The 22,479-nt window shown below is 46.5% G+C and overlaps 2 protein-coding genes and 2 long non-coding RNA genes across 11 annotated transcripts in view; 2 read left to right on the top strand and 2 right to left on the bottom strand.

Annotated features, from left to right (window-relative positions):
- Positions 1-18,753, top strand: part of PRPSAP1 (phosphoribosyl pyrophosphate synthetase associated protein 1) — a 24,517-nt gene extending 5,764 nt beyond the window's left edge. Inside the window, exons 3-10 of one of the 3 annotated variants that reach the window (XM_081575484.1) lie at positions 432-498; positions 8,699-8,871; positions 10,420-10,535; positions 11,014-11,069; positions 11,786-11,931; positions 16,132-16,202; positions 16,982-17,128; positions 18,020-18,753. In XM_081575484.1, the coding sequence (XP_081431610.1) occupies positions 432-498; positions 8,699-8,871; positions 10,420-10,535; positions 11,014-11,069; positions 11,786-11,931; positions 16,132-16,202; positions 16,982-17,128; positions 18,020-18,178 (935 nt within the window). In that variant the 3' untranslated portion in view covers positions 18,179-18,753. Of the gene's footprint in view, positions 1-431; positions 499-8,698; positions 8,872-10,419; positions 10,536-11,013; positions 11,070-11,785; positions 11,932-16,131; positions 16,203-16,981; positions 17,133-18,019 lie in introns of all 3 variants that reach the window. The other 2 variants (XM_081575485.1, XM_081575486.1) reach the window with 2 other exon arrangements.
- Positions 8,997-22,479, bottom strand: part of LOC145540631 (uncharacterized) — a 25,401-nt gene continuing 11,918 nt past the window's right edge. Inside the window, exon 2 of the long non-coding RNA XR_014078434.1 lies at positions 8,997-11,954. This is a non-coding gene — a long non-coding RNA (uncharacterized LOC145540631). The remainder of the gene's footprint in view (positions 11,955-22,479) is intronic.
- LOC145540630 (uncharacterized) lies at positions 12,030-16,324 on the bottom strand. Its single transcript, XR_014078433.1, has 2 exons — positions 15,891-16,324; positions 12,030-15,747 (listed from the first exon to the last, which is right to left on the bottom strand). It is a non-coding gene; the product is annotated as an uncharacterized LOC145540630 (long non-coding RNA).
- QRICH2 (glutamine rich 2) overlaps positions 21,675-22,479 on the top strand; it is a 24,642-nt gene continuing 23,837 nt past the window's right edge. For all 6 annotated transcript variants that reach the window (XR_014078431.1, XR_014078429.1, XR_014078430.1 and 3 more), the window contains exon 1: positions 21,675-22,478. Coding sequence is in view for 3 of the 6 variants with exons in the window: in XM_081575466.1 (XP_081431592.1) it covers positions 21,933-22,478 (546 nt within the window). In the remaining 3 variants the exon portion in view is untranslated. The remainder of the gene's footprint in view (position 22,479) is intronic.

Raw genomic sequence — 22,479 nt, 5'->3', positions numbered from 1 at the left:
TTTTTACATCAGTACATGTCATTCCCAGATCTATTAAGAATTTATTTTGGTGCACTAAGTGAAGTGTTGATTTCAGTTCAGTTCAGTCGCTCAGTCGTGTCCGACTCTTTGCGACCCCATGGACTGCAGCACACCAGGCTTCCCTGTCCATCACTAACTCCCAGAGCTTGCTCAATCTCACGTCCATCGAGTCGGTAATGCCATCCAACCATCTCATCCTCTGTTGTCCCCTTCTCCTGCCTTCAATCTTTACCAGCATCAGGGGCTTTTCCAATGAGTTGTTGTTTAGATTCCCCTTTACTCCCTCCAAGTGTTGGTTTAGATTCCCCTTTACTTCCTCCAATTGCTGTCCAATTCTTAACAGCATTCTTACACCATTCTTACAGCATGAAGTACTTTCCTTAAAACTATAGAACATTTTTATTTTTCAGAAACAAGAGTTGAAATAAAAGAATCTGTTCGTGGCCAAGATATTTTCATTATACAGACAATACCCAGGTAAGAGCATGACTTTATCCCTTTTCCTCTAAAAATCTTAGTGATGTAACTTGCTGTCTCTTCATGTGAACTTCAGTTTTCTCTAAATTGTAAATGTGTTTGCACGTTAAATGCTTTCTAAAATACGATACGTATGTGTTTGCGTGTATACAGACACGCATATGTGGTCTTGTGGAATTCTTTCCATGCTTGTCACACTGTACTTAACTGCTATGTGTTGGTCATCTTTTCCAAGCTTGAAACTCCTCAAGGACAAAATATCCTCCCTCCATTTGCAGGGACCTAGGCCAGGGTCTGTCTGTTCAGCTCTACTGAAGGCCTTTTTTGTTGTTAAATGCAGTGCTTAGCTGCTCTGGTTTATATCCGGTGAGGCCGGTTTTTGCACTGCATTTAATTTTGCACAGTGGCCGGTTCCCCCCTTCCGTCTCTATCGCAAATACCATCTACTCCTTCTCTCCAGGCAGGAGGACAGGTCCTGGGAGAATCCTGGCATACCTGAGCATGAACTTCCCTGTGGGGTTATCTCCTCTCAGCCCCTCACTGGGAGTGGGGTTGGTGTCTTTGAAAAATCCAGACCTTCACATCTCCATCAGTTTAGTTCTGAGACTGTGTTAGTAATAAGCAGGGCACTGGGTGCCAGCAGCATGCGGACGCTTTACACGTATCACTTTTAATCCTTGTGTGTCAGTCCTACGTGGTAAGAAATATGGATTTGGTCTTCCTGTCCTGGCGCAGAGCTCCTAAAACTGTTGGAACTTCCTCCTTGAGAATAGCAGTCAAAGTATCTCTGTTATTCAGAACAAGCCCCTTTCAGTTACCCCTGAGTTATGTTAATGCAGGGAGTTTTGGAAATCCCCTGGATAAGCCCAGGATGGGGGCTGGTTCCCAGGGGCACCAACCTTGTGATCAGAGGTAGGTACCTTCAACTTAGCCCCCGTGACCTCTGGGGAGGAGTTGAATCCATCTCTGGTGGCCAGTGATTTGACCACTTGTGCCGGTATCATGAAGCCTCCATAAAACCCCCAGAAGGCCTGGGTGTGGAGAGCTTCTGGGTTGGTGAAGACGGGGGTGCTGGGAGGCGGGTGTACCCTTCTCCCATACAGCATTCTCCTATGTAGCCACAGTGCTACCATCAACATCAGGACGCTGAGACCTCTGTGTCATTACCACTTAAGCCTCAGACCCCATCCCCGGTTGTCCGCTGTCCCCAGGGCTCTTCTTGGCTCGAGCCAGTAGAGGCTCAGGCAGCACTTGTCATGTATCTTATCTTCTAGACAGTCTAGAACCGTCCCTTAATCTTTCCTTGACTTGAAAAACTTTTGACACTTTTGGAAGATGTTGACACTTCGGCCAGTTGATTTTGTTGCACGCTTCTCAGGATAGGCAGTTCGTTTCCTGGGTGGCAAGAAGTTGTGCTTTATCTAATTATTGGTTTCCATATCTCATGGTAACCAAGAATGCAGTAGAAATATTAATACATGCAATCCAGGGTGAAGTTGGGGCAGTACTATAGACTGAACTTTATAATGTGCACATGTTTTCCAAGGGAAGGACAAAATAAACATGGAAAAACATGTTGGTTAATATTATTGGGAAATATTTGTTTTTTTGTTTGTTTTTTTCTGCTCATGCTTAGGATATTCGAAATTTAACCAAAGGAAGAGGTAGGGAGCAGTCCTCAGAGTTGCAGTAGAGAGAGTGAATCTTATAGGATAACATGACAGTAATTTTACATACTCACCAGGTGGAAAGACTTCTCTTTGAAGAAGCAACACAGCTACACGTGATGCTTTTAGAAACCAGAACCCTGTCCTGAAGATGGTGCGGTTCCCCGTGTGTACTTGTTTTGAGATTATTTTAGAAGCCACAGTTGTCTTCCCTGTGGTTCAGTTTGGTGATATCAAAGCAAAAACACCTTCACTGGACAGCTCCTGTGTCTTTCAGGATGATGGGGATGGGAGAGGAAATTTGGAGAAAAGACAAAGAGAATGTGTGTGTGTGTGTGTGTGTGTATCCCATGAAGAGTTATTGGGTTTGTCCCAATAAACAGTATAAAACAACATTCTGTTGCCTGACTACAGACTATTTGAATGACAACTAAATTTAGTTAATTTAGCAGGGAATTTAGTTTTTTAGTCCTATCTGCCATACGTGGTTATGTAGATTGCCGATTGGTGCAAAATGCACAGCCTAAAAGTTGCAAGTTAAGTTTTATTTGAGGACCTTACTGAGGACTAGAGCCTGGGAGCCAGTCTCAGAGATGGTGCTAAGGAATATATGTGAGGTTTTTGCCGGGTGGTGGGGTGGGGACGGGGGAAGTGAAACATCAGAAGATTATTGCTGATCACAAAGCAGAGACATCACAATGATTTTAGTGCTTTTCTGTACTTGGGAGGACAAGGATGTGGGGTCACTGGAATTAGCCCTTAGGTATGCGGGGTCACTGGAATTAGCCCTTAGGTATGCAGCTTTTATCCAGGGCCTGTTACCCAAAGCCTGGAGAGCTGCCTGTTCTTTCCTATCCTGAGTTCCCCTCAGGGCTTGACTTGGGCAAGGTACGCTGGGCCCGGAGCTTTCAGCCACTCTCCCCCCAGCTCTCCAACCTGGAAGTTCTCTGAACCCCGCCCTCCTTTTGGGTTTTTACAGAAGCTTTATTACAGAGATATGATCTATTAAATCATTAGCCTTTGGGTAATGGGGTAGGACTGAAAGTTCAGCTTCTCTAACATGTGGTCTGTCTCCCAGGCAACCAGTCTCCTCCTTCAGGTGCAGTCCAAAAGTCACCTCATTAACATAACTAAAGACACCTTTACTGGTCTCAAAGCTTAGGAAATTCCAAGGGTTTCCAGAAAGAGCCTGAAATGGCAACCAAATAGTTATTCCTTACAGTAAATCACACTATTGCTGCAGGAAGGGGGACCCCTTCCAGGGCCGGAAACTGGGCTCTTGTCTAACACTCGGAAATGAATTGTCTGAGGAGACACATGTGCTGACAAAGCAAGAGATTTTATTGGGAAAGGGCACCCAGGTGGAGAGTCGTAGGGTAAGGGAACCCAGGAGAACAGCTCTGCCTCATGGCTTGCAGTCTCGGGTTTTATGGTGATGGGATTAGTTTCCGGGTTGTCCTTAGCCAATCATTCTGACTCAGAGTCCTTCCTGGGGGTGCACGCCTTGTTCAGCCAAGATGGATGCCAGAGAGATTCTGGGAGATGGTCGGACATGTGGTGTCTCCTTTTGACCTTTTTCAAACTCTTCTGGTTGGTGGAGGCTTATTAGTTTCCTGTTCTTACCAGGACCTCCAGTCGTGAAACAACTCATGCAAACAGTTACTGTGGTGCCTGGCCAGGGTGGGCGATTTCAATCAGTGTGCTTCCCCTAACACTATCACAGGGAGGTACTCAGGGAGCTAGCTCCCAGGTATGCTGAACATTGGAACCAAGTGAAATAGATAGGAGAGTTTACAGTGTTGTTTGAAGGACAAATTTTCGTGTTTTATGTCACACATTCTAGTTTGTTGATGTAACTGTTGCTGTTTAGTCGATAAGTCATGTCCATCTCTTTGTGGCCCCACAGACTGTAGCCTGCCAAGCTCCTCTGTCCGTGGAATTTCCCAGGCAAGAATACTGGAAAGGGTTGCCATCTCCTTCTCCAGGGGATCATCCCCACTCAGGGATTGAACCCACGTCTCCTGCATTGGCAGGTGGATTCTTTACCACTGAGCCGCATAAGACAACTCATTAAAAGAACATGACAGCTTACTTGCTGCAAGTGATTAATTGCTGGAGGTGGAGGTGGCGTACGTCCTGCTCCCTGACCCTGTTCTCAGTACTTCCATCTGTGGTGCTGGTCTGTCTTTGCAGTTTTAACTGATATGTATTGACTATGTCCTCACCTCGCACTCATTTTTTGCCCATCGAAAATGAGAAAGCAGTAAGAGAGAAGGTTAATATAAGATGTGATAGTCTTAGGGAAGAGAAAAAGAGTTGGCAAACAATTAAAATTGTTCTACTTAGAGATTACAGGCACTAGCCAGAATGTGCTGGGAACAGATAAACAAAGCAGAAGCTGCCAGCCAGTTTCCCTTGGCCCTGCTAACCCACACTGTAACTGCCTGGGATCCAGTTTGTCCGGCGTCCCTCAGAGAATGGGTAAAGCCCCTGTGACAAAGGCCCTTTTGTCGCCTTCCTGACCAAAAGGGGGTGGGGCATGGGAGGCTTTCCTTAGCCTTGATCTAGAGAATGTTGAATCCCCTGGCGCGTAGGTCATTAGGAACAGAAAAAGTAAAAAAAAATAAAAACCTCATGGGAGAGATTAGTAATTAGTGGAAAGAAAGTTACTCTGAAATCAAGGCTTCTCCAAAACTTTTGTTCCTCTCGTTACATTCAATGTCTTACCATCCGGCCCTCCCTTGCGTGGTGTCTAAACCTTGTGGCGTATGGTTGTGTATTATAAATGCTGTCACAAAGACAGGTGAAAACCCATGACCCAGATAGATATCCTTCCAGGGTCTGTTTAATTAACTTCAACTCTCAACGTATTGTTGGCATTGGGGAAACCACCATGTCCAGTGAAGCTTTTTTAATGCCACACACTGCACCACACCAGTGGAAGATTAAGAAAGCTCTAAGTTTACTTCTAACATCAACAAGCAGTCTGTATGTGGAAGAGGCTTTTGATAGAGGGTATATGATGCCTGATGTTTAGAGACGGACTCCTGAGTTACCTACGTTCTATCCTGAGTGCTGTGCTGGCTTCATCTCATCCCCCAGAGCCCACAGGCATCCCTTGAGATGATCTGTTGTGGGCGGGGAGCTCTCGCCTCTGGGCTGAAGGATCAGAAGGGGAAGGGGACATTCTGAGGTGAGTTAGCGTGCTTCTTCTAGGGACAAATGATTCCAAGGGTGATGGTGGGGGAGAGCCAGAGGACCCCCCCCCCAACAAGATGAGGTCAGCCTCGTTTACCATGTTATCTCTCCACCTAACACAGGACCTGATGCAAGGTGCTCAGTAACTATTTGGGAAATGGATGATGCAGGATGAAAATTGTTGAAGAGTGTAGAAAACTGACCAAATATTATCAATTCCTAAGTGTTAGGTTGATACAAATGTAATTGCGATTTCAGATCATGAATTTTAAATCATTATAACTGGGCTTAAACACATCTTTATTAATCAAAATAGGAACCATTAAAATCAACACATTTTTGCCAGAGGAATAAGTTGGTTTATTCCTGTAGTGTAAAAATCTGTGCTTTGGGATTCTGAGAACTCTTGGAAAGCATTTTCTGCCTTCTGCTGGTTGTGGAAACATTTTCCCTTCAAAAAGTTGTCGAGATGATTGAAGAAGTGGTAATCGGTTGGCGAGAGGTCAGGTGAATATGGCGGATGAAGTGAAACTTTGTAGCCCAATTCATTCAACTTCTGAAGCGTTGGTTGCACAACGTACAGTTAGGTGTTGTCATGGAGAAGAATTGGGTCCTCTCTGCAGCCCCAGCTGCAGGCGTTGCAGTTTTCGATGCATCTCATCGATTTGCTGAGCATACTTCTCACATGTAATGTTTCGCCAGGATTCAGAAAGCTGTAATGCATCAGACTGGCAGCAGCCCACCAGACAGTGACCATGACACTTTTTTGGTGCAGGTTTGGCTTTGGGAGGTGCTTTGGAGCTTCTTCTCGGTCCAGCCCCCGAGCTGGTTGTCGCCAGTTGACGTATAAAATATACTTTTCGTTGCATGTCACAATCAACCCAATCGAGAAATGGTTTGTTGTTGCTGCACAGAATAAGAGAAGACGACATTTCAAAATGACAGTTCTTTTATTTTTGGTCAGCTCACGAGGCACGTACTTACTGAGCTTTTTCACCTTTTCAGTTTGCTTCAAATGCTGTTTGATCGTAGAATGGTCATTGTTGAGTTCTTTGGCAACTTCTTGTGTAGTTGTGAGGATCAGCTTCGATGATGCTCTCGGTTGGTTGTTGTCAACTTCCGGTGGCCAGCCACTGCACGCCTCGTCTCCTTTGCAAAACTTCTGAGCCACTACTGCCCTGTACGTTGTTAGCCAGTTCCTGGGGCAAATGCATTGTTGATGTTGCTGGTTGTCTCTGCTGCTTTATAACGCATTTTGGACTTGAATAAGAAAATCGCAGGAACTTGCTTTTTGTCTAACGTCATTTTCCTAGTTTAAAATAAATATAAAATACACACTAATAAGTCATTAGCAAAAAAAATAAAGTGAGAAACGTGCATTAAAATGATGTATAATATAACCACATTTATTTAAAGAAGTATTCCAAAACAACAAAGTCCAACAGTGCAAAACTGCAGTTACTTTTGCACCAACCTAATAACCTTGAAAGTGTTTGATAAGTGTCTTGTCACGATTATACCAAAAGGTTGTGTGTCTTCTGACCTTTTGATGCCAGACGTGGGATGTTATTAACTTGGGAATATGAGGGAGAAGAAGATTCCAGTTTATTTCAGAGGAAGGAAATGATAACTGGAAAATATGTAACCTGTTAGCAATCCAAAAGGAATGTCTTAGTTGACAGTTGCATCTTGAAGTTGAGCCCAGAATCAACTCTGCCTACCCTGTGGGAGAAATAAACATAGAAGCTTATGACTGAACCTTGAAATAGTCGTGAAAAGTCCAGCCTACAAAGGGGAGGTAGGAAGTTCCACCAGTGAACGTGGGTGGGGAAACGGTGTCAGAGTGAAAGGGTGTCTTTGCATCACTCTCTCCCAGGTGCACAGATGTGAATATAAACTAGAAGAGACTAGGGGGAAGTGGCCTGACAGTCCTTCAAGCTAAAAAGCATTTCGTGATGAGTATTTCATTCGACCACTCATTCAACAATCATTTATTAAGTTTCTGCTGTGTTGATGGCAGGCTTTCCATTTTGATCAGGTGATTCAAGAACTGAGTAAATAATCCAGGGATTTCCCTGGTGGTCCAGTGGTTAAGACTCTGCCTTCCAAATCAGAGGCGCACATTCAGTCCCTGGTCAGGTAACTGAGATCCCACATACCACAGGGTATGGCCAAAAATTAACATAAATAAAACTTTTTTTTGTTTTTGTAAAGTATAATCTGAAGAGCCTGTTCCTCACTTGGGTGGGAACTTGGACATGGAAAATGATCTTCTTTATCTTGGGAAGGCAAGGGAAATACACTCCTAATGCAAAAGAAAGGGTGTTTGAGGACACGTGGACAATCCCAAGAAGAGTTGGGAGGAGGCTAGAGAGAGAGGGTTGAACTTTGGAAGGTCATCCTGAAGGATTTCAAGGCCCTTTAAGGGCAGAGCCCTACCTTATACTTGATCAGTCTTGGCAAAGGGTGGCACTCATCATTCATTAAAATTTGGAAATAGCCTCTCCTTTGAATACCTTTCAGATTCACATTTCCTTTGTCTGTCTGGGTAATCTTTGTATCCCAGGTGTCTCAGTGGTAAAGAATCCGCCTGCCAATGCAGGATCCACAGGAGACTCGGGTTCAGTTCCTGGGTCAGGAAGATTCCTGTGGAGAAGGAAATGGCAACCCACTCCAGGATTCTTGCCTGGAGAATCCAATGGACAGAGTAGCCTGGTAGGCTATGTCCATACCCTTTGCCTGGTGGCAAAGGGTCTGACACAGCTGAGCGACTGAGCACGCGGGTGAATTCATGTATCTCAGGGAAAGAAGGGATGGGGGAGAGTTTTGGAAATTAACTTACAAGACCTTCCCACCCTGCTCACCCTTCTCTCCACCCCAAAAAGAAAAAAGGAAAAGACCAAATTCTTTCAGCTAAATAGAAGGGCTGGTGGGTTTCCCCTGGTGTTCCCAGGAAAAGGAGGTGCCAGCACCCTGGCCCGAGTTCAGGTCCTGGGGATGGTACCAGCAGGTGTGGGTTAACTCTGGTCATCAGCAGTCAACGTCTGCTTCACCTGTCACTACCATGACCATGTCACTGACAACATCCAGGCAGAGATGAGTGTGGATGATGGTGCTGTGAGTGTCAGTAACCTCAGACGCAAACTAGAGTTCACGCAGCTCAAAAGAAAAGCGAACCAGCTTCCTCCTCTATTCAGGAGGTGCTATCCTAAACTACTGAGATGATTCACATTAACACCCATCTTGGCAACCCAGGTCAGATTGCTGGGATTGAGATCCTTGCCAGGGGTTAATAAATGACATTAATCCCAAAGGACAAATCTCACCTGTTTCAGAGACGTGAACACGGCCGTGATGGAGTTGCTGATCATGGCATATGCGCTGAAGACCGCCTGTGCCAGGAACATCATTGGCGTCATCCCCTACTTCCCCTACAGCAAACAGAGCAAGATGCGGAAGAGGGGCTCCATTGTGTGCAAGCTCCTGGCGTCCATGCTGGCAAAAGCAGGTGAGTGCGGCCCACGCCTGGGGCCCCACACCGGCGGTTAGGACCCTCCCCGGGCCAGAGTGGTCTATACCCCGCCACCCATAGGTGGTTGGTGGAGACTTATTTCTCTGAGTGTTGTTGGGTAGTTTCTTTGTCTTGCTTGCTTTTGCATAATTCTGGTTAGGGATCCGTGAGCTTAGGTGTACATTTTTTTTCCTCTTTGTCCCACTTTAGAGTGACGTTGTCTGCTTCAGGATTCTTTTCTCTCAACTTGGACTTTTTCCTCATTCTACATCCTAGTCATCTTATCATCATTGAAATTTTAGCTGACCCATCTTGGCATTCGGCTGTGATCTTTTGAGCTTCAGGTCTAGATTTGTTTAAACCTTAGCTACCAGGGGCTCAGTGATAAAGAATTCCCCCCTGCCAATGCAGGAGCCACAGGAGACGCAGGTTCGATCTGATCCCTGGGTTGGGGAAGTCCGTTAGAGGAGGAAATGGCAACCCACTCCAGTATTCTTGCTGGAGTAATCCTATGGACAGAGGAGGCTGGCGGGCTACAGTCCATGGGGTCACAGAGTCAAGCGCGACAGAGCACGAAATTCTGTGTATGTACATAGTAGTAAAACTGGGTTTTTCTCTTACCGTTTGTTCAGCTTATATACTCTCTTCTCCCTCCCTGATTGTCTTTCTGTGTAGCAGATCATTTTCATCATATGTTTTTGTAGTGACATACTTTCTGTTCAGTGTAACAACCTTTCAGTTGTTGGGATTTTATTTGCTTCATGTTTATTTAAAAACTCAAATATAGATCTGAGTCCTCAGAAACATATTTGAATTCCATTCTTTAAAAATGTGTAATGTTTCTGGAAAGAACAAGTAATTCTGGTTCTTTCCAAAGAACCAGAAATTTTGCTCTGGAAATGTTTCAGCGAGCTTGGCCACTTGCCATGAATGTACATTTTCTTTTGTTTAGCACTGTTGATTATAAGAGTATGTTTTCACTGTTTCTCTGTAAGCATACTTCCTAACCCGTTCTCTTAGCACATAACACAGAGTTTTCCAGACTCTTCAGTGTCTTATCCTGTGTTTTATGGTTTCTTTCTTTCTAGTGTATATATTACTTTGCTTTTGCTTTCTTCTTCCTTCTGCATTTATCCACAACCCTTCAACATTTCTTCCTAGATTCTTTAATCAAGGGCTTACTTGTTTTTTACATCTATTTTTGCTCCAGTATTTAATGCCCTATTCATATTTTTGCTTCTGCCTGATTTTTCTTTTCCTGGTTTTCAGCCCCAAGCTAATGGTTAGAGTGGAAGAGAGCACTGTTTTTCTAGGTTTAGTTTTCTAATCCGCGTGGAAGGTTATAGGCTCCTTTACATCAGGCTTAACATTCTTTACAAAGTTTTGTTAAGGTTGCAAATAAGGTGTAGAACCAGCACACTTGTTCACGGTACCCCCTGCCTTCAGTCTTCTGTTAGGAAGCAGGCATTGGGCGTCTAGGTTGTGTCCACTGTAGCCGTCAACGTGTAGAGGTGAACTTTGTAATTTTGTGTTTTAAAATTTCAGGTTTAACTCACATTATCACTATGGATCTTCATCAAAAGGAAATACAAGGCTTTTTCAGCTTTCCCGTGGACAACCTTAGAGCCTCACCTTTCCTGCTTCAGTATATCCAGGAAGAAGTGAGGAGCACCAGCAAATACCCCCTGTCCTCAAAAGAGACCCCATGTAGTTCTTCTCTGGTACCAGGTTTCCATATTGAAAGGCACAAAGGGTGATCACATGATCTCTTGCTGAAGTCTTCATGCCTGAGGCAGCCAGCCAGGGTCAGCGTTGAGGCACCGAGGATCTTTTATTTTTTAAAGACATTAAAGACAGATTTCCTTCTTAGTATCTTTAGCGATTTGCTTATGTTTTCTAAAATGAAGGTTTTAAGAATTGTTTTTTATCTTCTTAATGTAGCCTACTTTGGCCATGATGCTAATTGATAGGTATTAATAAATGGTAACTGTGTGAATGAGATTCTAGCATACTTATTTGCTAATATGGATCACTTTTATAAGAGGAAAAAAGATGTAATGCCAGCACCCAAGTATTTTTGTTTATTTATTTATTTTTTGATATCTTTTCAGTATTTTCTTATTTTTCCTCCAAATCTAGATTCCAAATTACAGAAATGCAGTCATTGTAGCTAAGTCACCGGATGCTGCAAAAAGGTAAATAAGCCAGACACACTCATCCCTTTTGGGTGCTTCTGAAGTCAAAATGGGCTGTGTTAGGATCCGGGGTCTGTCGTAATATAGCCTGTGAAAGCTCACGAGTCCAGCTTTCCCCCAAGTCATTGTCATACTCCAAACCACAGCTTTACCTCTAGTCTCCAAATAACGTGAGTGGTTCTTGGAATTACTCAGTTTTCCCTTGGGAGAAAGTGAAGTTCTTCCTTCGAGTTCTCAGCAAAAGGAAAACAGGAATGCCACAAGTGCCTTTCAGGCAGTGGTTTTTGAGAGCTTTTTGATCAGAATTCTGAAGATGAGTGACTTCCCTGGCAGTCCAGTGGTTAAGACACTGAGTTTCCACTACCGGGGTCTCAGCTTCCCTCCCTGGCTAGGGAACTAATATCCCGGTGTGACAAGCAGCAAAAAAATAGAGAAAAAACAAAACTAAAAAGCAACTAAAGATGAATGTGAGGCTTTTGGGCAAAGAGTAGAACCAAAATGACCAGAATCAGATGCCAGCGCACTTCCCACCTTGGGTGCCTCTTGAGACATTTGCATTCTGGCCTAAGCCTCACATTCTGACTTGTAGGAACAGTTACTTTGCGTGTCCCTAAAAGGTAGACTGGTATTTTCATTCTGTGGTTAATGAAGTGAAAAGGCTGGGCTTGGGTCTTCCTTCCCATGCATCTCACCCTCTCCTGTTGGCTTCCTCTCAGGGCCCAGTCGTACGCGGAGAGGCTGCGTCTGGGCCTGGCTGTCATCCACGGGGAGGCCCAGTGTGCGGAGATGGACATGGACGACGGCCGCCATTCCCCACCGATGGTCAAGAACGCAACTGTCCACCCAGGGCTGGAATTGCCATGTAAGATCAGCCGTGTCTTTATTCTATTTGTAAATTGAAGACAGTTTTGAATAGTATGAATGGCTAGGAGTTCATTCCTACATGGATATATTCTGGTATTTTTTTTTTTTACAAGTTTTAAATTTTATTTCTTTTTTTAGTATTAATATGATTTAAAAATTATTTTATTTTGGAGTATAGTTGATTTACAGTACCATGTTAATTTTGAGTGTATAGCAAAGTGGTTTAGTTATTTGTGGTTGTTGCTGTTTAGTTGCTAAGTTGTCTGTCTGACTCTTGTGACTATATGGACTGTAGCTGGCCAGATTCCTGTGTCCATGGGATTTCCCAGGCAAGAATACTAGAGTGGGTTGCCGTTTCCTTCTCCAGGGGATCTTCCTGATCCAGGGATTGAACCTGCATCTCCTGAACTGGCAGTTGGATTCTTAACCACTGAGCTACCAGGGAAGCCTAGTTTAGTTATACATTTACTATTATATCTATTACACATGTTATACATATACATACACACATATATCGATTCTTTTTCAGATTCTTTTCCCTTACACGTTATTACAGAGTATTGAGTAGAGTCCCCTGTGCTATACAGTAGGTCCTTGCTGACTATTTTACATACCATAGTGTATATATTAACATATCTGTTAATCCCAAACTCCTAATTTATCCCCCCTCACACCTCTCCCCTTTGGTAACTATAAATCTGTTTCCTAAGTCTGTGAGTTTGTTTTGTTCTGTAAATAAGTTCATCTGTGTGATTTTTTTAGATTCTATTTATAAGTGACATGCTATCTTGGTATTTTAAAATAACTGAATGGTATTACAGTGATTTTGCCTTTTGTGAAATATTTTGTTACACACATTTGTAGGCATTGAGGACAGTAGAGCTAGTCTGGGTAGCACTTGGCTTTCCAAGAGTGTGAAATAATTTTGGCTTTAGTAAAAAGTTGTATGTGCAGTGGTGTGAAATCTTAAGCTTTTGCGTTTTGGTAAGATGGGTGATGGCACTTTCCAGGTGGCGCTAGTGGTATAGAACCTGCCTGCCAGCGCAGGAGACTTAAGAGACACGGGTTGGATCCCTGGGTCAGGAAGATTCCCTGGAGGAGGGCATGGCAACCCTCTCCAGTATTCTTGCCTGGAGCATCCCGTGGACGGAGGAGCCTTGTGGGCTGCAGTCTGTAGGGTCACAAAGTGTCAGACACGACTGAAGTGACTGAGCACACTCGATACCAGGCATTGGTGACCAGGTAACTTTAGCATTTATTTTAGTGATGTAGCTCTTTTGCATGACTGAGCGGCTTCACTTTCACTTTTCACTTTCATGCATTGGAGAAGGCAATGGCACCCCACTCCAGTCCTGTTGCCTGGAAAATCCCATGGACGGAGGTCCTGGTAGGCTGCAGTCCATGGGATCGCTAAGAGTTGGACACGACTGAGCGGCTTCACTTTCACTTTCACTTTCTTTTGACCTGATACCTAACCTTTTTTGTTTTTAGTAATTTTATTTGTTGATTTGTTTTTGGCTGTGCTGGTCTTTGTTGCTGCACAGGCTTTTCTCTACTTGTGACGAGCAGGGGCTACTCTCTAGTTTGGGTGCTTGAACGTCTCCTTGCGGTGGCTTCTCTCTTGTTGTGGAGCATGGGTTTAGCTGCTCCGCAGCATGTGGGATCTCCCCAGACCAGGAATTAAACCCGTGTCCCTGGCATTGGCAGGCGGATTCTTAACCCCCTGCGCCACCAGGGAGGTCCTGTGAGGTCCTGTTCTCTTGATGCTCTAATGAAGTCTGTCTCTTTTTTAGTTGCCACCAAACTACGTGTTGAGTTTGTGCTGCTCCCAAAGCCAGTTATGAGCAGGGACTGAGTGTACCAGGAGTGAAGCTTTTGTTTTCTCAGTCTTTTTTTTTTTTTTTTTTAAGCCTTGACCCTAGCCATGCCAGGGGCGGGGGGGTAGGCTTACCAAAGAGTCAACAGAAGCATCAAACTAGAGCCGAGTTTCTGCTGTGGTCTGACAGGAGATACTGGCTTGCAGTCTTTTTCTTTTTTTACAGAGAAAAATGGTCAAGAAAGGGACCACATCTCTTTAAGAAGTAGGGAGGTCAGCGTAACCACCTACCCACGTGGTTTGATTTACAGACAGGATTTGAGGAAGGCTTTTCTGATGTTGGTGGTTTACTTCCTCCTGTTTTCAGTTCAGTTCAGTTCAGTTCAGTCCCTCAGTTGTGTCCGACTTTTTGCGACCCCATGAATCGCAGCACGCCAGGCCTCCCCGTCCATCACCAACTCCCAGAGTTTACCAAACCCATGTCCATTGAGTCAGTGATGCCATCCAACCATCTCATCCTCTGTTTTCCCCTTCTCCTCCTGCCCACAATCCTTCCCAGCATCAGGGTCTTTTCCAATGAGTCAACTCTTCACATGAGGTGGCCAAAGTATTGGAGTTTCAGCTTCAACATCAGTCCTTCCAATGAACACCCAGGACTGATCTCCTTTAGGATGGACTGGTTGGATCTCCTTGCAGTCCAAGGGACTCTCAAGAGTCTTCTCCAACACCACAGTTCAAAAGCATCAATTCTTCAGCGCTCAGCTTTCTTCACCTCCTGTTTTCGGTAATGCTTATATCCAGAGCCTTTGTGACTGCCCAAATGCAGGAAATTGCCCTTGTTTCTGGGATGGGAAATCAGGAAATGTCTGTTGAAGTTTGCCAGTAACATAGTGTTGGATTTCAGCCTGGCTGATTTGCTGGTACACGCAGAGGGATACCTGTTCTTCCAAGTTTATAGCACCTGTCGAGAGGAGTCAGCTCTGGTGGATGGCCTGCTGATAATTACTAAACTGTAGAATTACCCTGAATTTAGCCTCTTGCCCTTCCCTCACTACTCTTACAGTAGATATTTCAGAATTAAAAGAAGCTTTCCAAGACTTCCCCTGTGGTCCAGTGGTTAAGACTGCACACTCCCAGTGCAGGGGGCACAGATCGGGGAACTAAGATCCTTCATGCCATGCAGAGTGGCTGGAAAAAAACTTGCCAAAAAAAGCAGAATGTCTGTTCTGAAATACTTCTGCCCGCTCAGTTTACTGGGGCTTCCCTGGTGGCTCAGCAGTAAAGAATCTGCCTGCAGTGCAGGAGCCTCAAGAGACACGGGTTTGATCTCTGGGTTAGGAAGATCCCCTGAAGGAGGGCATGGCAACCCCTCCAGTATTCTTGCCTGGAGGATCTCCCCATGGATAGAGGAGCCTGGCGGTCTATAGTCCATGGGGTCGCAAAGAGTCGACACAGCTGAGCCACTTAGCACGCAGCATGCTCAGTTTACTTAACCCCCCTTTCAAGGTGAATTCCTCTGTTCCTTCTGCATCCTGTGATTTGCTTTGTATTCGGGATGGGCCTTTTTCACGTGTAAATTTTGTAGTAGATAAGAAGCCTCAACTTTAAGGACCAGTTAAATCAGGAAAAGATGATGCACTTGTGATTATTGTCTTCAGCTTGCTAATTTTCAGGAAACCGATCATGTCAATGGTGTAGTTATCTGATAGTGAGGTTACATTCTTTGTCCCAGTAAGGTCACTTTGGAAGAAAATGAAGGCAAGGCAGCTCTTTGGCAGCATTTCCCTGTTTACTTTCTACTGAGCGGCATTTATTTACGTTTCTTTACTGGAGTGTCTGTTCTGAGTGGGATTGCGGTGGGGCTGCTTCTCTGTACCAGTGAGATCTTTCTTGGTCTGCTCCTCCGCCCTCCGTCTTCCGGAGGCCCCCGTGCACCCAGGGTGGTCTGCATCTTGGGCACACGGGGCCGCTGAGCCCTTGAAACACGGTTGGTCCCAACTGAGAATCACCACGTGTTGTGAAGGCACACAAATAGGAAGACAGTGATAAAAAGTAAAACGTCTCTAATAAAGGTGCATATTGATTATGTGTCAAAATGATGTTACATATACTGTGTAAAGGGAAAAGTCTGTGAATTTCACCTGTTTCTTTTTGCTTTGTGATGTGGGTATGGAGAGTTTAAACTCTGCTTCCTTGCTGCTGGACGGTGCTCCTCTAGATAACCCGTCTCTGAGAGGCCCCAGGTTGACTGAGGGGAATCCGCACATTCTTAAATTGTCTGTCCAGGCTCTGCCACCACTTCCAGGGAATGTGATGTGATGACTTCATTCACGTAGTGACCCTTGGCTGACTGGGGTCTTGTGATTTGTTTTGCTTTCCTAGTGATGATGGCCAAGGAGAAGCCGCCCATAACGGTAGTTGGAGATGTGGGAGGACGCATCGCGATCATAGTGGTAGGTCACCGTCCCCCTCCTGTGCAGAGATCACATCACCGGCTTTTCGTAGGTGTCCACCTTGGGATGGGTGTCCAGTGATGATGGTACATTTAAATGGATCCGTCTAGCCTTGAACTCCCCTAGGACAAGTATCAGAAGCTTTTAGACCAGATGAACAGGGATTATTACAACTTACATATGTAAAATGAGCACAGTAGTAAGTAAATTCAGTTCCACAAATAACCTTTGTCTTCAGGGCTCTGGGTTCTATCAAAGCAGCTGACCCTACTACTCACCCTTAAGTTTGTGGGCCATGAAATGAGCTAGAGAGCCCTTCAATTTTCACTAACGAAAGTGTGTGTCTCCTTGGTTACTTTAACACAATACCTGTGCTCCCAGCTCTAAACTGCCTCTACTGGGCCACTGGATCAGACCTTTACTATGGCTCACTTCATTGCTCTGTTCCCATCAATTAACTTTCTCTTGGGCAAAAAGTAAATGAGACACTGGCTATGTGGTTTTCATCAGAAGTTTGAAATAGGGAGAGGAATCTTGGGAGATCTCCTGAGCGGAAGCCGAAATGTGACGTGTGGCTGGAAGGCTGTGCCGCTCTCTCCTCTGAAGTTCAGTCCGCGCGGCTCTGTTGCCGCTGCCGAGGGGTGTCCAGCCCTGTCTTTGACCCAGTGGATGGCTCCGTTTTTCCACTGGACACCCTCGGGAGCAAAGTGCGGAGAGACGTGTGTTTGCAGACGGGGATGGAGGGACCTCCTCGAGCACGGGCGCGGGTCTCTCCGCAGGACGACATCATTGACGACGTGGAAAGCTTCGTTGCTGCTGCGGAGATTCTGAAGGAGAGAGGCGCTTACAGAATCTACGTCATGGCCACCCACGGCATCCTGTCCGCAGAGGCCCCCCGTCTGATCGAGGAGTCCTCCATCGACGAGGTCTGTCTGCTCTTTTTGAGTTTTTAAATGTTTATTTTATACGGAAAGAGCTAACATTATTTCTGTGTAAGGTAGACGTCCTGGGTGAGCCATTCAAGGAAGTTCACTTAGTTCAACTTAGAGGTCTGTCTGCTCCTGAGTCATAATTTGCTGCTCTGTCTTCTGTGAATAGTTCAGTAGCTCAGTCAGTATCTCTTCCTCCCTCTCCAAAGGACTGAAGTCATGCTTTAGGTGGCTAGCAGTCTCTCTAGGCGGATATCAGATTTACAGTTAGAAATATGGGCTTGCCTGGTAGCTCAGCGGTAAAGAATCCGCCTGCAATGCAGGAGCAGCAGGAGACACAGGTTCAATCCCTGGGTCGAGAAGATCCCCTGGAGGCGGGCATGGCAACCACTCCAGTATTCTTGCCTGGAGAATCTCATGAACAGAGGAGCCTGGTGGGCTACAGTCTATAGGGTTGTAAAGAGTCGAACATGACTAAAGCGACTTAGCACAAATGCGCACAGTTAGGAATATATGTCTGTTTTCATAAAGACTTGCTCTCTGTACTTCAGTATAATTGTATTTCAGTATGATTTGATTCTAAAGTAGCATTTCTCTCAAGACCTAACTTCTTTCCTAATAGGAAGGTTTCTCGCCGAGCTGGGTCTCACCCTATCATTTCTGCATACATAGACCAAGACCTCCATAAGCTTCTCTTTTGAATGCCTTCTCTTGAATGTAACCCTTCCCTTGTGTAGCGTTGGTTTAGTTTGTAAAAACATGGAATAAGGTATTGTAGTTTGGAACTTGGTCTGTGGGTACCAAATGTTAGATACACGTTTCCAAGTGACCGCGTCAGGCCACACAACGTCAGTGACAATGTTGATTTTCTGTTACCATATCAACCAGGTGGTGGTGACGAATACTGTCCCTCACGAGGTACAGAAGCTGCAGTGTCCCAAGATAAAGACTGTGGACATCAGTCTGATTCTTTCTGAAGCAATCCGGAGAATCCATAACGGGGAGTCCATGGCATACCTCTTCCGGAACATCACAGTGGACGACTAGCTCTCGCGGTTGCCTTGGCCCTAGAACTCCTAAGGAAAACATGTGAAGAGCAGTGCCATCAGTTATGTACACGGTGTTTCTTTCAAGGGAGGCGGATGGTTTCTCTTGCCAAGTTCGTTGGGTAGGAGGCATTAAGATAGTCCAGGGGACGACAGGGGTCCTGGGGGGATGGCCTCAGCTGTCTGCTGTCGCCATCCTGTCACTTAAAAAAAAGTTAGATGCCTTCCTGAACAGAATCTGAAAATCTTGCTGATGTTGAAAGGGGGTGAAGGGCAGATGAAATCCTGACTCGCTAACGTTCATTCAGTTGTTTCCACCGCAGGGAAACGTCTGTGTTCATGTTGAACCTGGTTAGGGAAGCTGAGCACCGTTCCTGTTCCACTTGTCGTCTCACCGGTCAGCTTTCCCCCAGTCTTTTCTAGAGAATCCTCTTTTTCTGTAAGAGCCTGCTTGCCAACAGCCAGTGAGCAATGAAGCGTTGGTGGTGGTGCTCCTAGCGAGGACTTCGCGTTGGTCACACCTATCTCTGGATCCCCACGTTGCTCTTCAATTGCAAATAAAAGAATTCGCTGTGTTGTTAGTGTCCTCACTGCAGAGCTGCCCACTTGCCTGCCTTCCGCCCAGACACTGCAGAAGCCTTGAATGCGGGACGGCCCAGGTCCATGGCTGGCCCCGGCCCTAGACAGACATGTCCCTCTGCACATTCCATCCCCTTCCCCTCACGTTCCCTGAAGTTAAATTCTTGTTGAATGGTCAGTGAATATTTGAATGTTTGGATATTCATATCTGAATATTTGAGTGTTGAGCATTTGACACCTAAGTGGTGGTTGTTAGTTTAATAGGCCTAGGCTGGACTCTGCCCCGCGTGCTAGGCGACGCAGGTCGGCTGCGTTACTTAGCACTGCATTTCGTCTGCCAGCATTCAAAACGACACAGTCCTGATTCTGTTAAAGTCGACATCTTATTTGTCAGGCAGGTCTTGCCACAAGTGCCATGTAGACTTTTTATACCTTCTAGTCTGATCCAAGTCAGAACTGAATGAAACGGAGGGAGGAGTGTCCGCCCGGAAACGAACTGCAGTCGCTCACTTGTTCTGTTGGTTTCTGAGAGAGAATAAACGCCGATTCACTTACTTGTACCATTGCATTTCTCTGTGGGGAAGTTTCCTGGACATTTTTCTCACTTTCCTAACAGCTAGGAAAGTTCCCAGCCCACCATAGAGACCTGAGCACATTGCCTTTCTCAAGCACACAAAAAAGTTGCCTTCTGTTACGAGTCCAAGTAGGAGGATCTTGAGAAAAGAACTTAATTATGAAATAATTCCCGTGGTTGTAGAGGAAGTGCCGTGGACTGCTGTTACCCAGCAGACTGGTTTTGTCCTGGAGGTTGGGCCAATGACCCTTTCCTGGGTCTCTCTCAGCTGTCAAAGGGGAGGTTTGGAATCGAAAGCCAAGGTCCTTTTCAACCCCAAATTCCATTTATACTTCCTCTGAGTGTTCTCTGTGTCTCTAAGAGAGATTTTAAATGTACTTATTTAATAGAAGCATTTAGGTGTACATTTCCTGGGATTAGAATTGGAGTATATTAGAACAAGCCCTTTGTATTGGCATTTAGTGAGTCCTAGTGTGTGCCTGCAGAGAAGGCAATGGCACCCCACTCCAGTACTCTTGTCTGGAAAATCCCATGGATGGAGGAGCCTGGTAGGCTGCAGTCCATGGGGTTGAGAAGAGTCGGACACGACTGAGCAACTTCACTTTCACTTTTCACTTTCATGCGTTGGATAAGGAAATGGCAACCCACTCCAGTGTTCTTGCCTGGAGAATCCCAGGGACGGCGGAGCCTGGTGAGCTGCCATCTATGGGGTTGCACAGAGTCGGACACGACTGAAGTGACTTAGCAGCAGCAGCAGCAGCAGCAGCAGCATGTGCCTGGCGTGATAGCAAGTCTCAGGGACATGAAAATGGGAACATGAGGGCCCAGAGAGTTGATGTTCTGGCCTTAGTGTAGTAGCAGTCACAGTCTTCTGAAAGGTCCTTGAACTTAGAATCGACTAAGCCCACACATCTCACCTTCCAGTACAGCTGACACTCAATCGAAAAGCTTCAGCTATGACTGTGACCTGGCTTTATGTTTTCTAATGGAGGAGTGTATGTGCAAAAAGACTGCAAAGAATTTTTTTCCCCTATTTTTTGGCCTTTCCTTGCGGCATGTGAGATCTTAGTTCCCTAACCAGGATTAAACCCGTGTCCTCTGCAGTGGACACGCAGAGTCCTAACCACTGGACCACCAGGGAGGTCTGAAGAATTTCTTCTTTTGATCTCAACAACCCATCTGAAGGCCTGCTGTGTGTCAGGCTCTGGGAATATAATAGTGAACAAAAATCCTTGGGTTGTTAACCCTCATGGAGGTTACAGACTCGTTTAACTCCAAGAAACACTGCTTTTATTTTGGAGAGGGGTAGGGAGTGAACATGGAGGGTTTCAATTTTACCAGTTCACACTGAAAATTTGACTTTGAAAAGTAGTGAAAATAATATCTAGTATAAGCGCTGGTGCAGGTTTTCTGTAACTATCTGGAAGGTAAGCACTGAAAGCGGTACCAATTTCCTGGGAGACTCGGGTATGGGAGAACAAGCCTCAGTTGCTGAGAGCATCACTTTCCCCCTGGTCCTATCTCATCGGCCCTGCTGTGTAACCAGGGAGATGCTGGCACGTGACCACTTGAGTGTGTTCTGAGATAAGTGAGGCCAGGGCAGCACAGAAAGTTCTGTCAGCTGGTGGCTAACTGGAACCACCTGGGTAGTGTGAGTGGTCTTTAAGTTACCTTCCCTTCTGACTGAGCAAAGATATGGGAACTGTGTCCAAGGGGCCAACGTCTCACAACTGTCTCTTGGATTGTCATTGTCCTGTGAAGGGGACACACAAAACTCAGTGGCCATGAGGCCTCTTAAAGTGAAGTGAAGTCGCCCAGTCGTGTCCGACTGCGACCACATGGACTGTAGCCCATGGGATTTTCCAGGCAAGAGTACGGGAGTGGGTTGCCGTTTCCTTCCCCGAGGGATCTTCCCAATCCAGGGATCAAACCCAGGTCTCCTGCGTTGTAAGCAGATGTTTTAAATCTGCATTATTGTGACACCACCCCCACCCCCCAGAGTGAATCAACTGGAACCTAGGTGAGCCTTAGGGGGCCTCCACCCTTCTACCCCCAAATTGATGGATTCCCTGGGTGGGGGTGGGGGGCGTTTACTGAGAACCAAAATTGGTGGTGCTTTGGGGTGTGACCAGGGCTTCTCGACCCACTAGAACAGGCTCTACTTGGGTCTGGGGTGGCTTCAAGGACCAGCAGATCTCCACACCGAGGCCAACTCTCCGCGGAGCGTGTTCTTCCGTGGAATCCCCCGAATGCGCGTGGGGGCCCCCACAAGCGGGCAGCGAACGCGGCCAAGAACTTCGTTCCAAACGTCCGCCGGCCGCCTGGACACTGCACTCCCGGGTTCGAGCTCAGTGATCTGATGGCGGCGAGCTGACGGCAGAGGCTCTGCCGTCCCGGGACCCGGGTTTCCCGGGAGTGAAGAGTGAGAAGCCCGGTGGCCGGGCGCTTCCTCTCCGTACTCCAGACAGGCTCCAGACCGAGACTGGTGCCCAGCGCGGCTGAACCCAGGGGCAGGGGCGCCCCAGGGCCTCTCAGGGTCCCTGAAAGGCCCCAGAAGCGGGGCAAGCAGTGAGGTGGGCAGGGCCGCCCAAGAAGGCGCACGATGCCGCCCGCGACGGCCCCCTTGATTTCCCTCCGGGAGCTGGCTGACCTCGCCATCGGCACCCCAGAGGTGGGCGCCGTCAACTTCACGGCCCTGCACACGCTCATCGTGGCCATGATTAAGAGCCTCAACCTGCAGGATACGCGGATCAACTTCCAGTCTCCAATGCTCGACCAGAGTCGCTCCTTTGAGTCCCCGCAGGTGTCGACCAGCACCCCGCAGCTGCCGACCAGCACCCCGCAGCTGCCGGCGCCCAAAGAGAGGCGGAGGAGCAGCGTGACCAGGGCGCAGCCGCAGACGAGCCCGCAGACGCTGGAGAACCGGGTGAAGGACCTGGGCGGCCAGGTCCAGGACCTCAGCCGGCAGCTTAAGACCATGGGGAGCCAGGTGCAGGCCATCGTGACGCACGTGCAGCACCTCCCCACCCAGACTGGAGGGCTGGACGACCGCGACTGGCTGGAAATGAAGGATTTGGCCTTGCTGACGCAGGAGAAGGGGCAAACAGGGCCGACGAAAGGCAGGAAGGACAGCAAACTGGTCTTCCAGG

The sequence above is a fragment of the Giraffa tippelskirchi genome, chromosome 3, assembly GCF_054371585.1.
Source record: "Giraffa tippelskirchi isolate mGirTip1 chromosome 3, T2T-mGirTip1v1.2.pri, whole genome shotgun sequence".
Classification (NCBI taxonomy): Eukaryota; Metazoa; Chordata; class Mammalia; order Artiodactyla; family Giraffidae; genus Giraffa; species Giraffa tippelskirchi.
The sequence above is the reverse complement of the archived record's forward strand: the minus strand, read 5'-3'. Positions and strand labels throughout refer to the sequence as shown.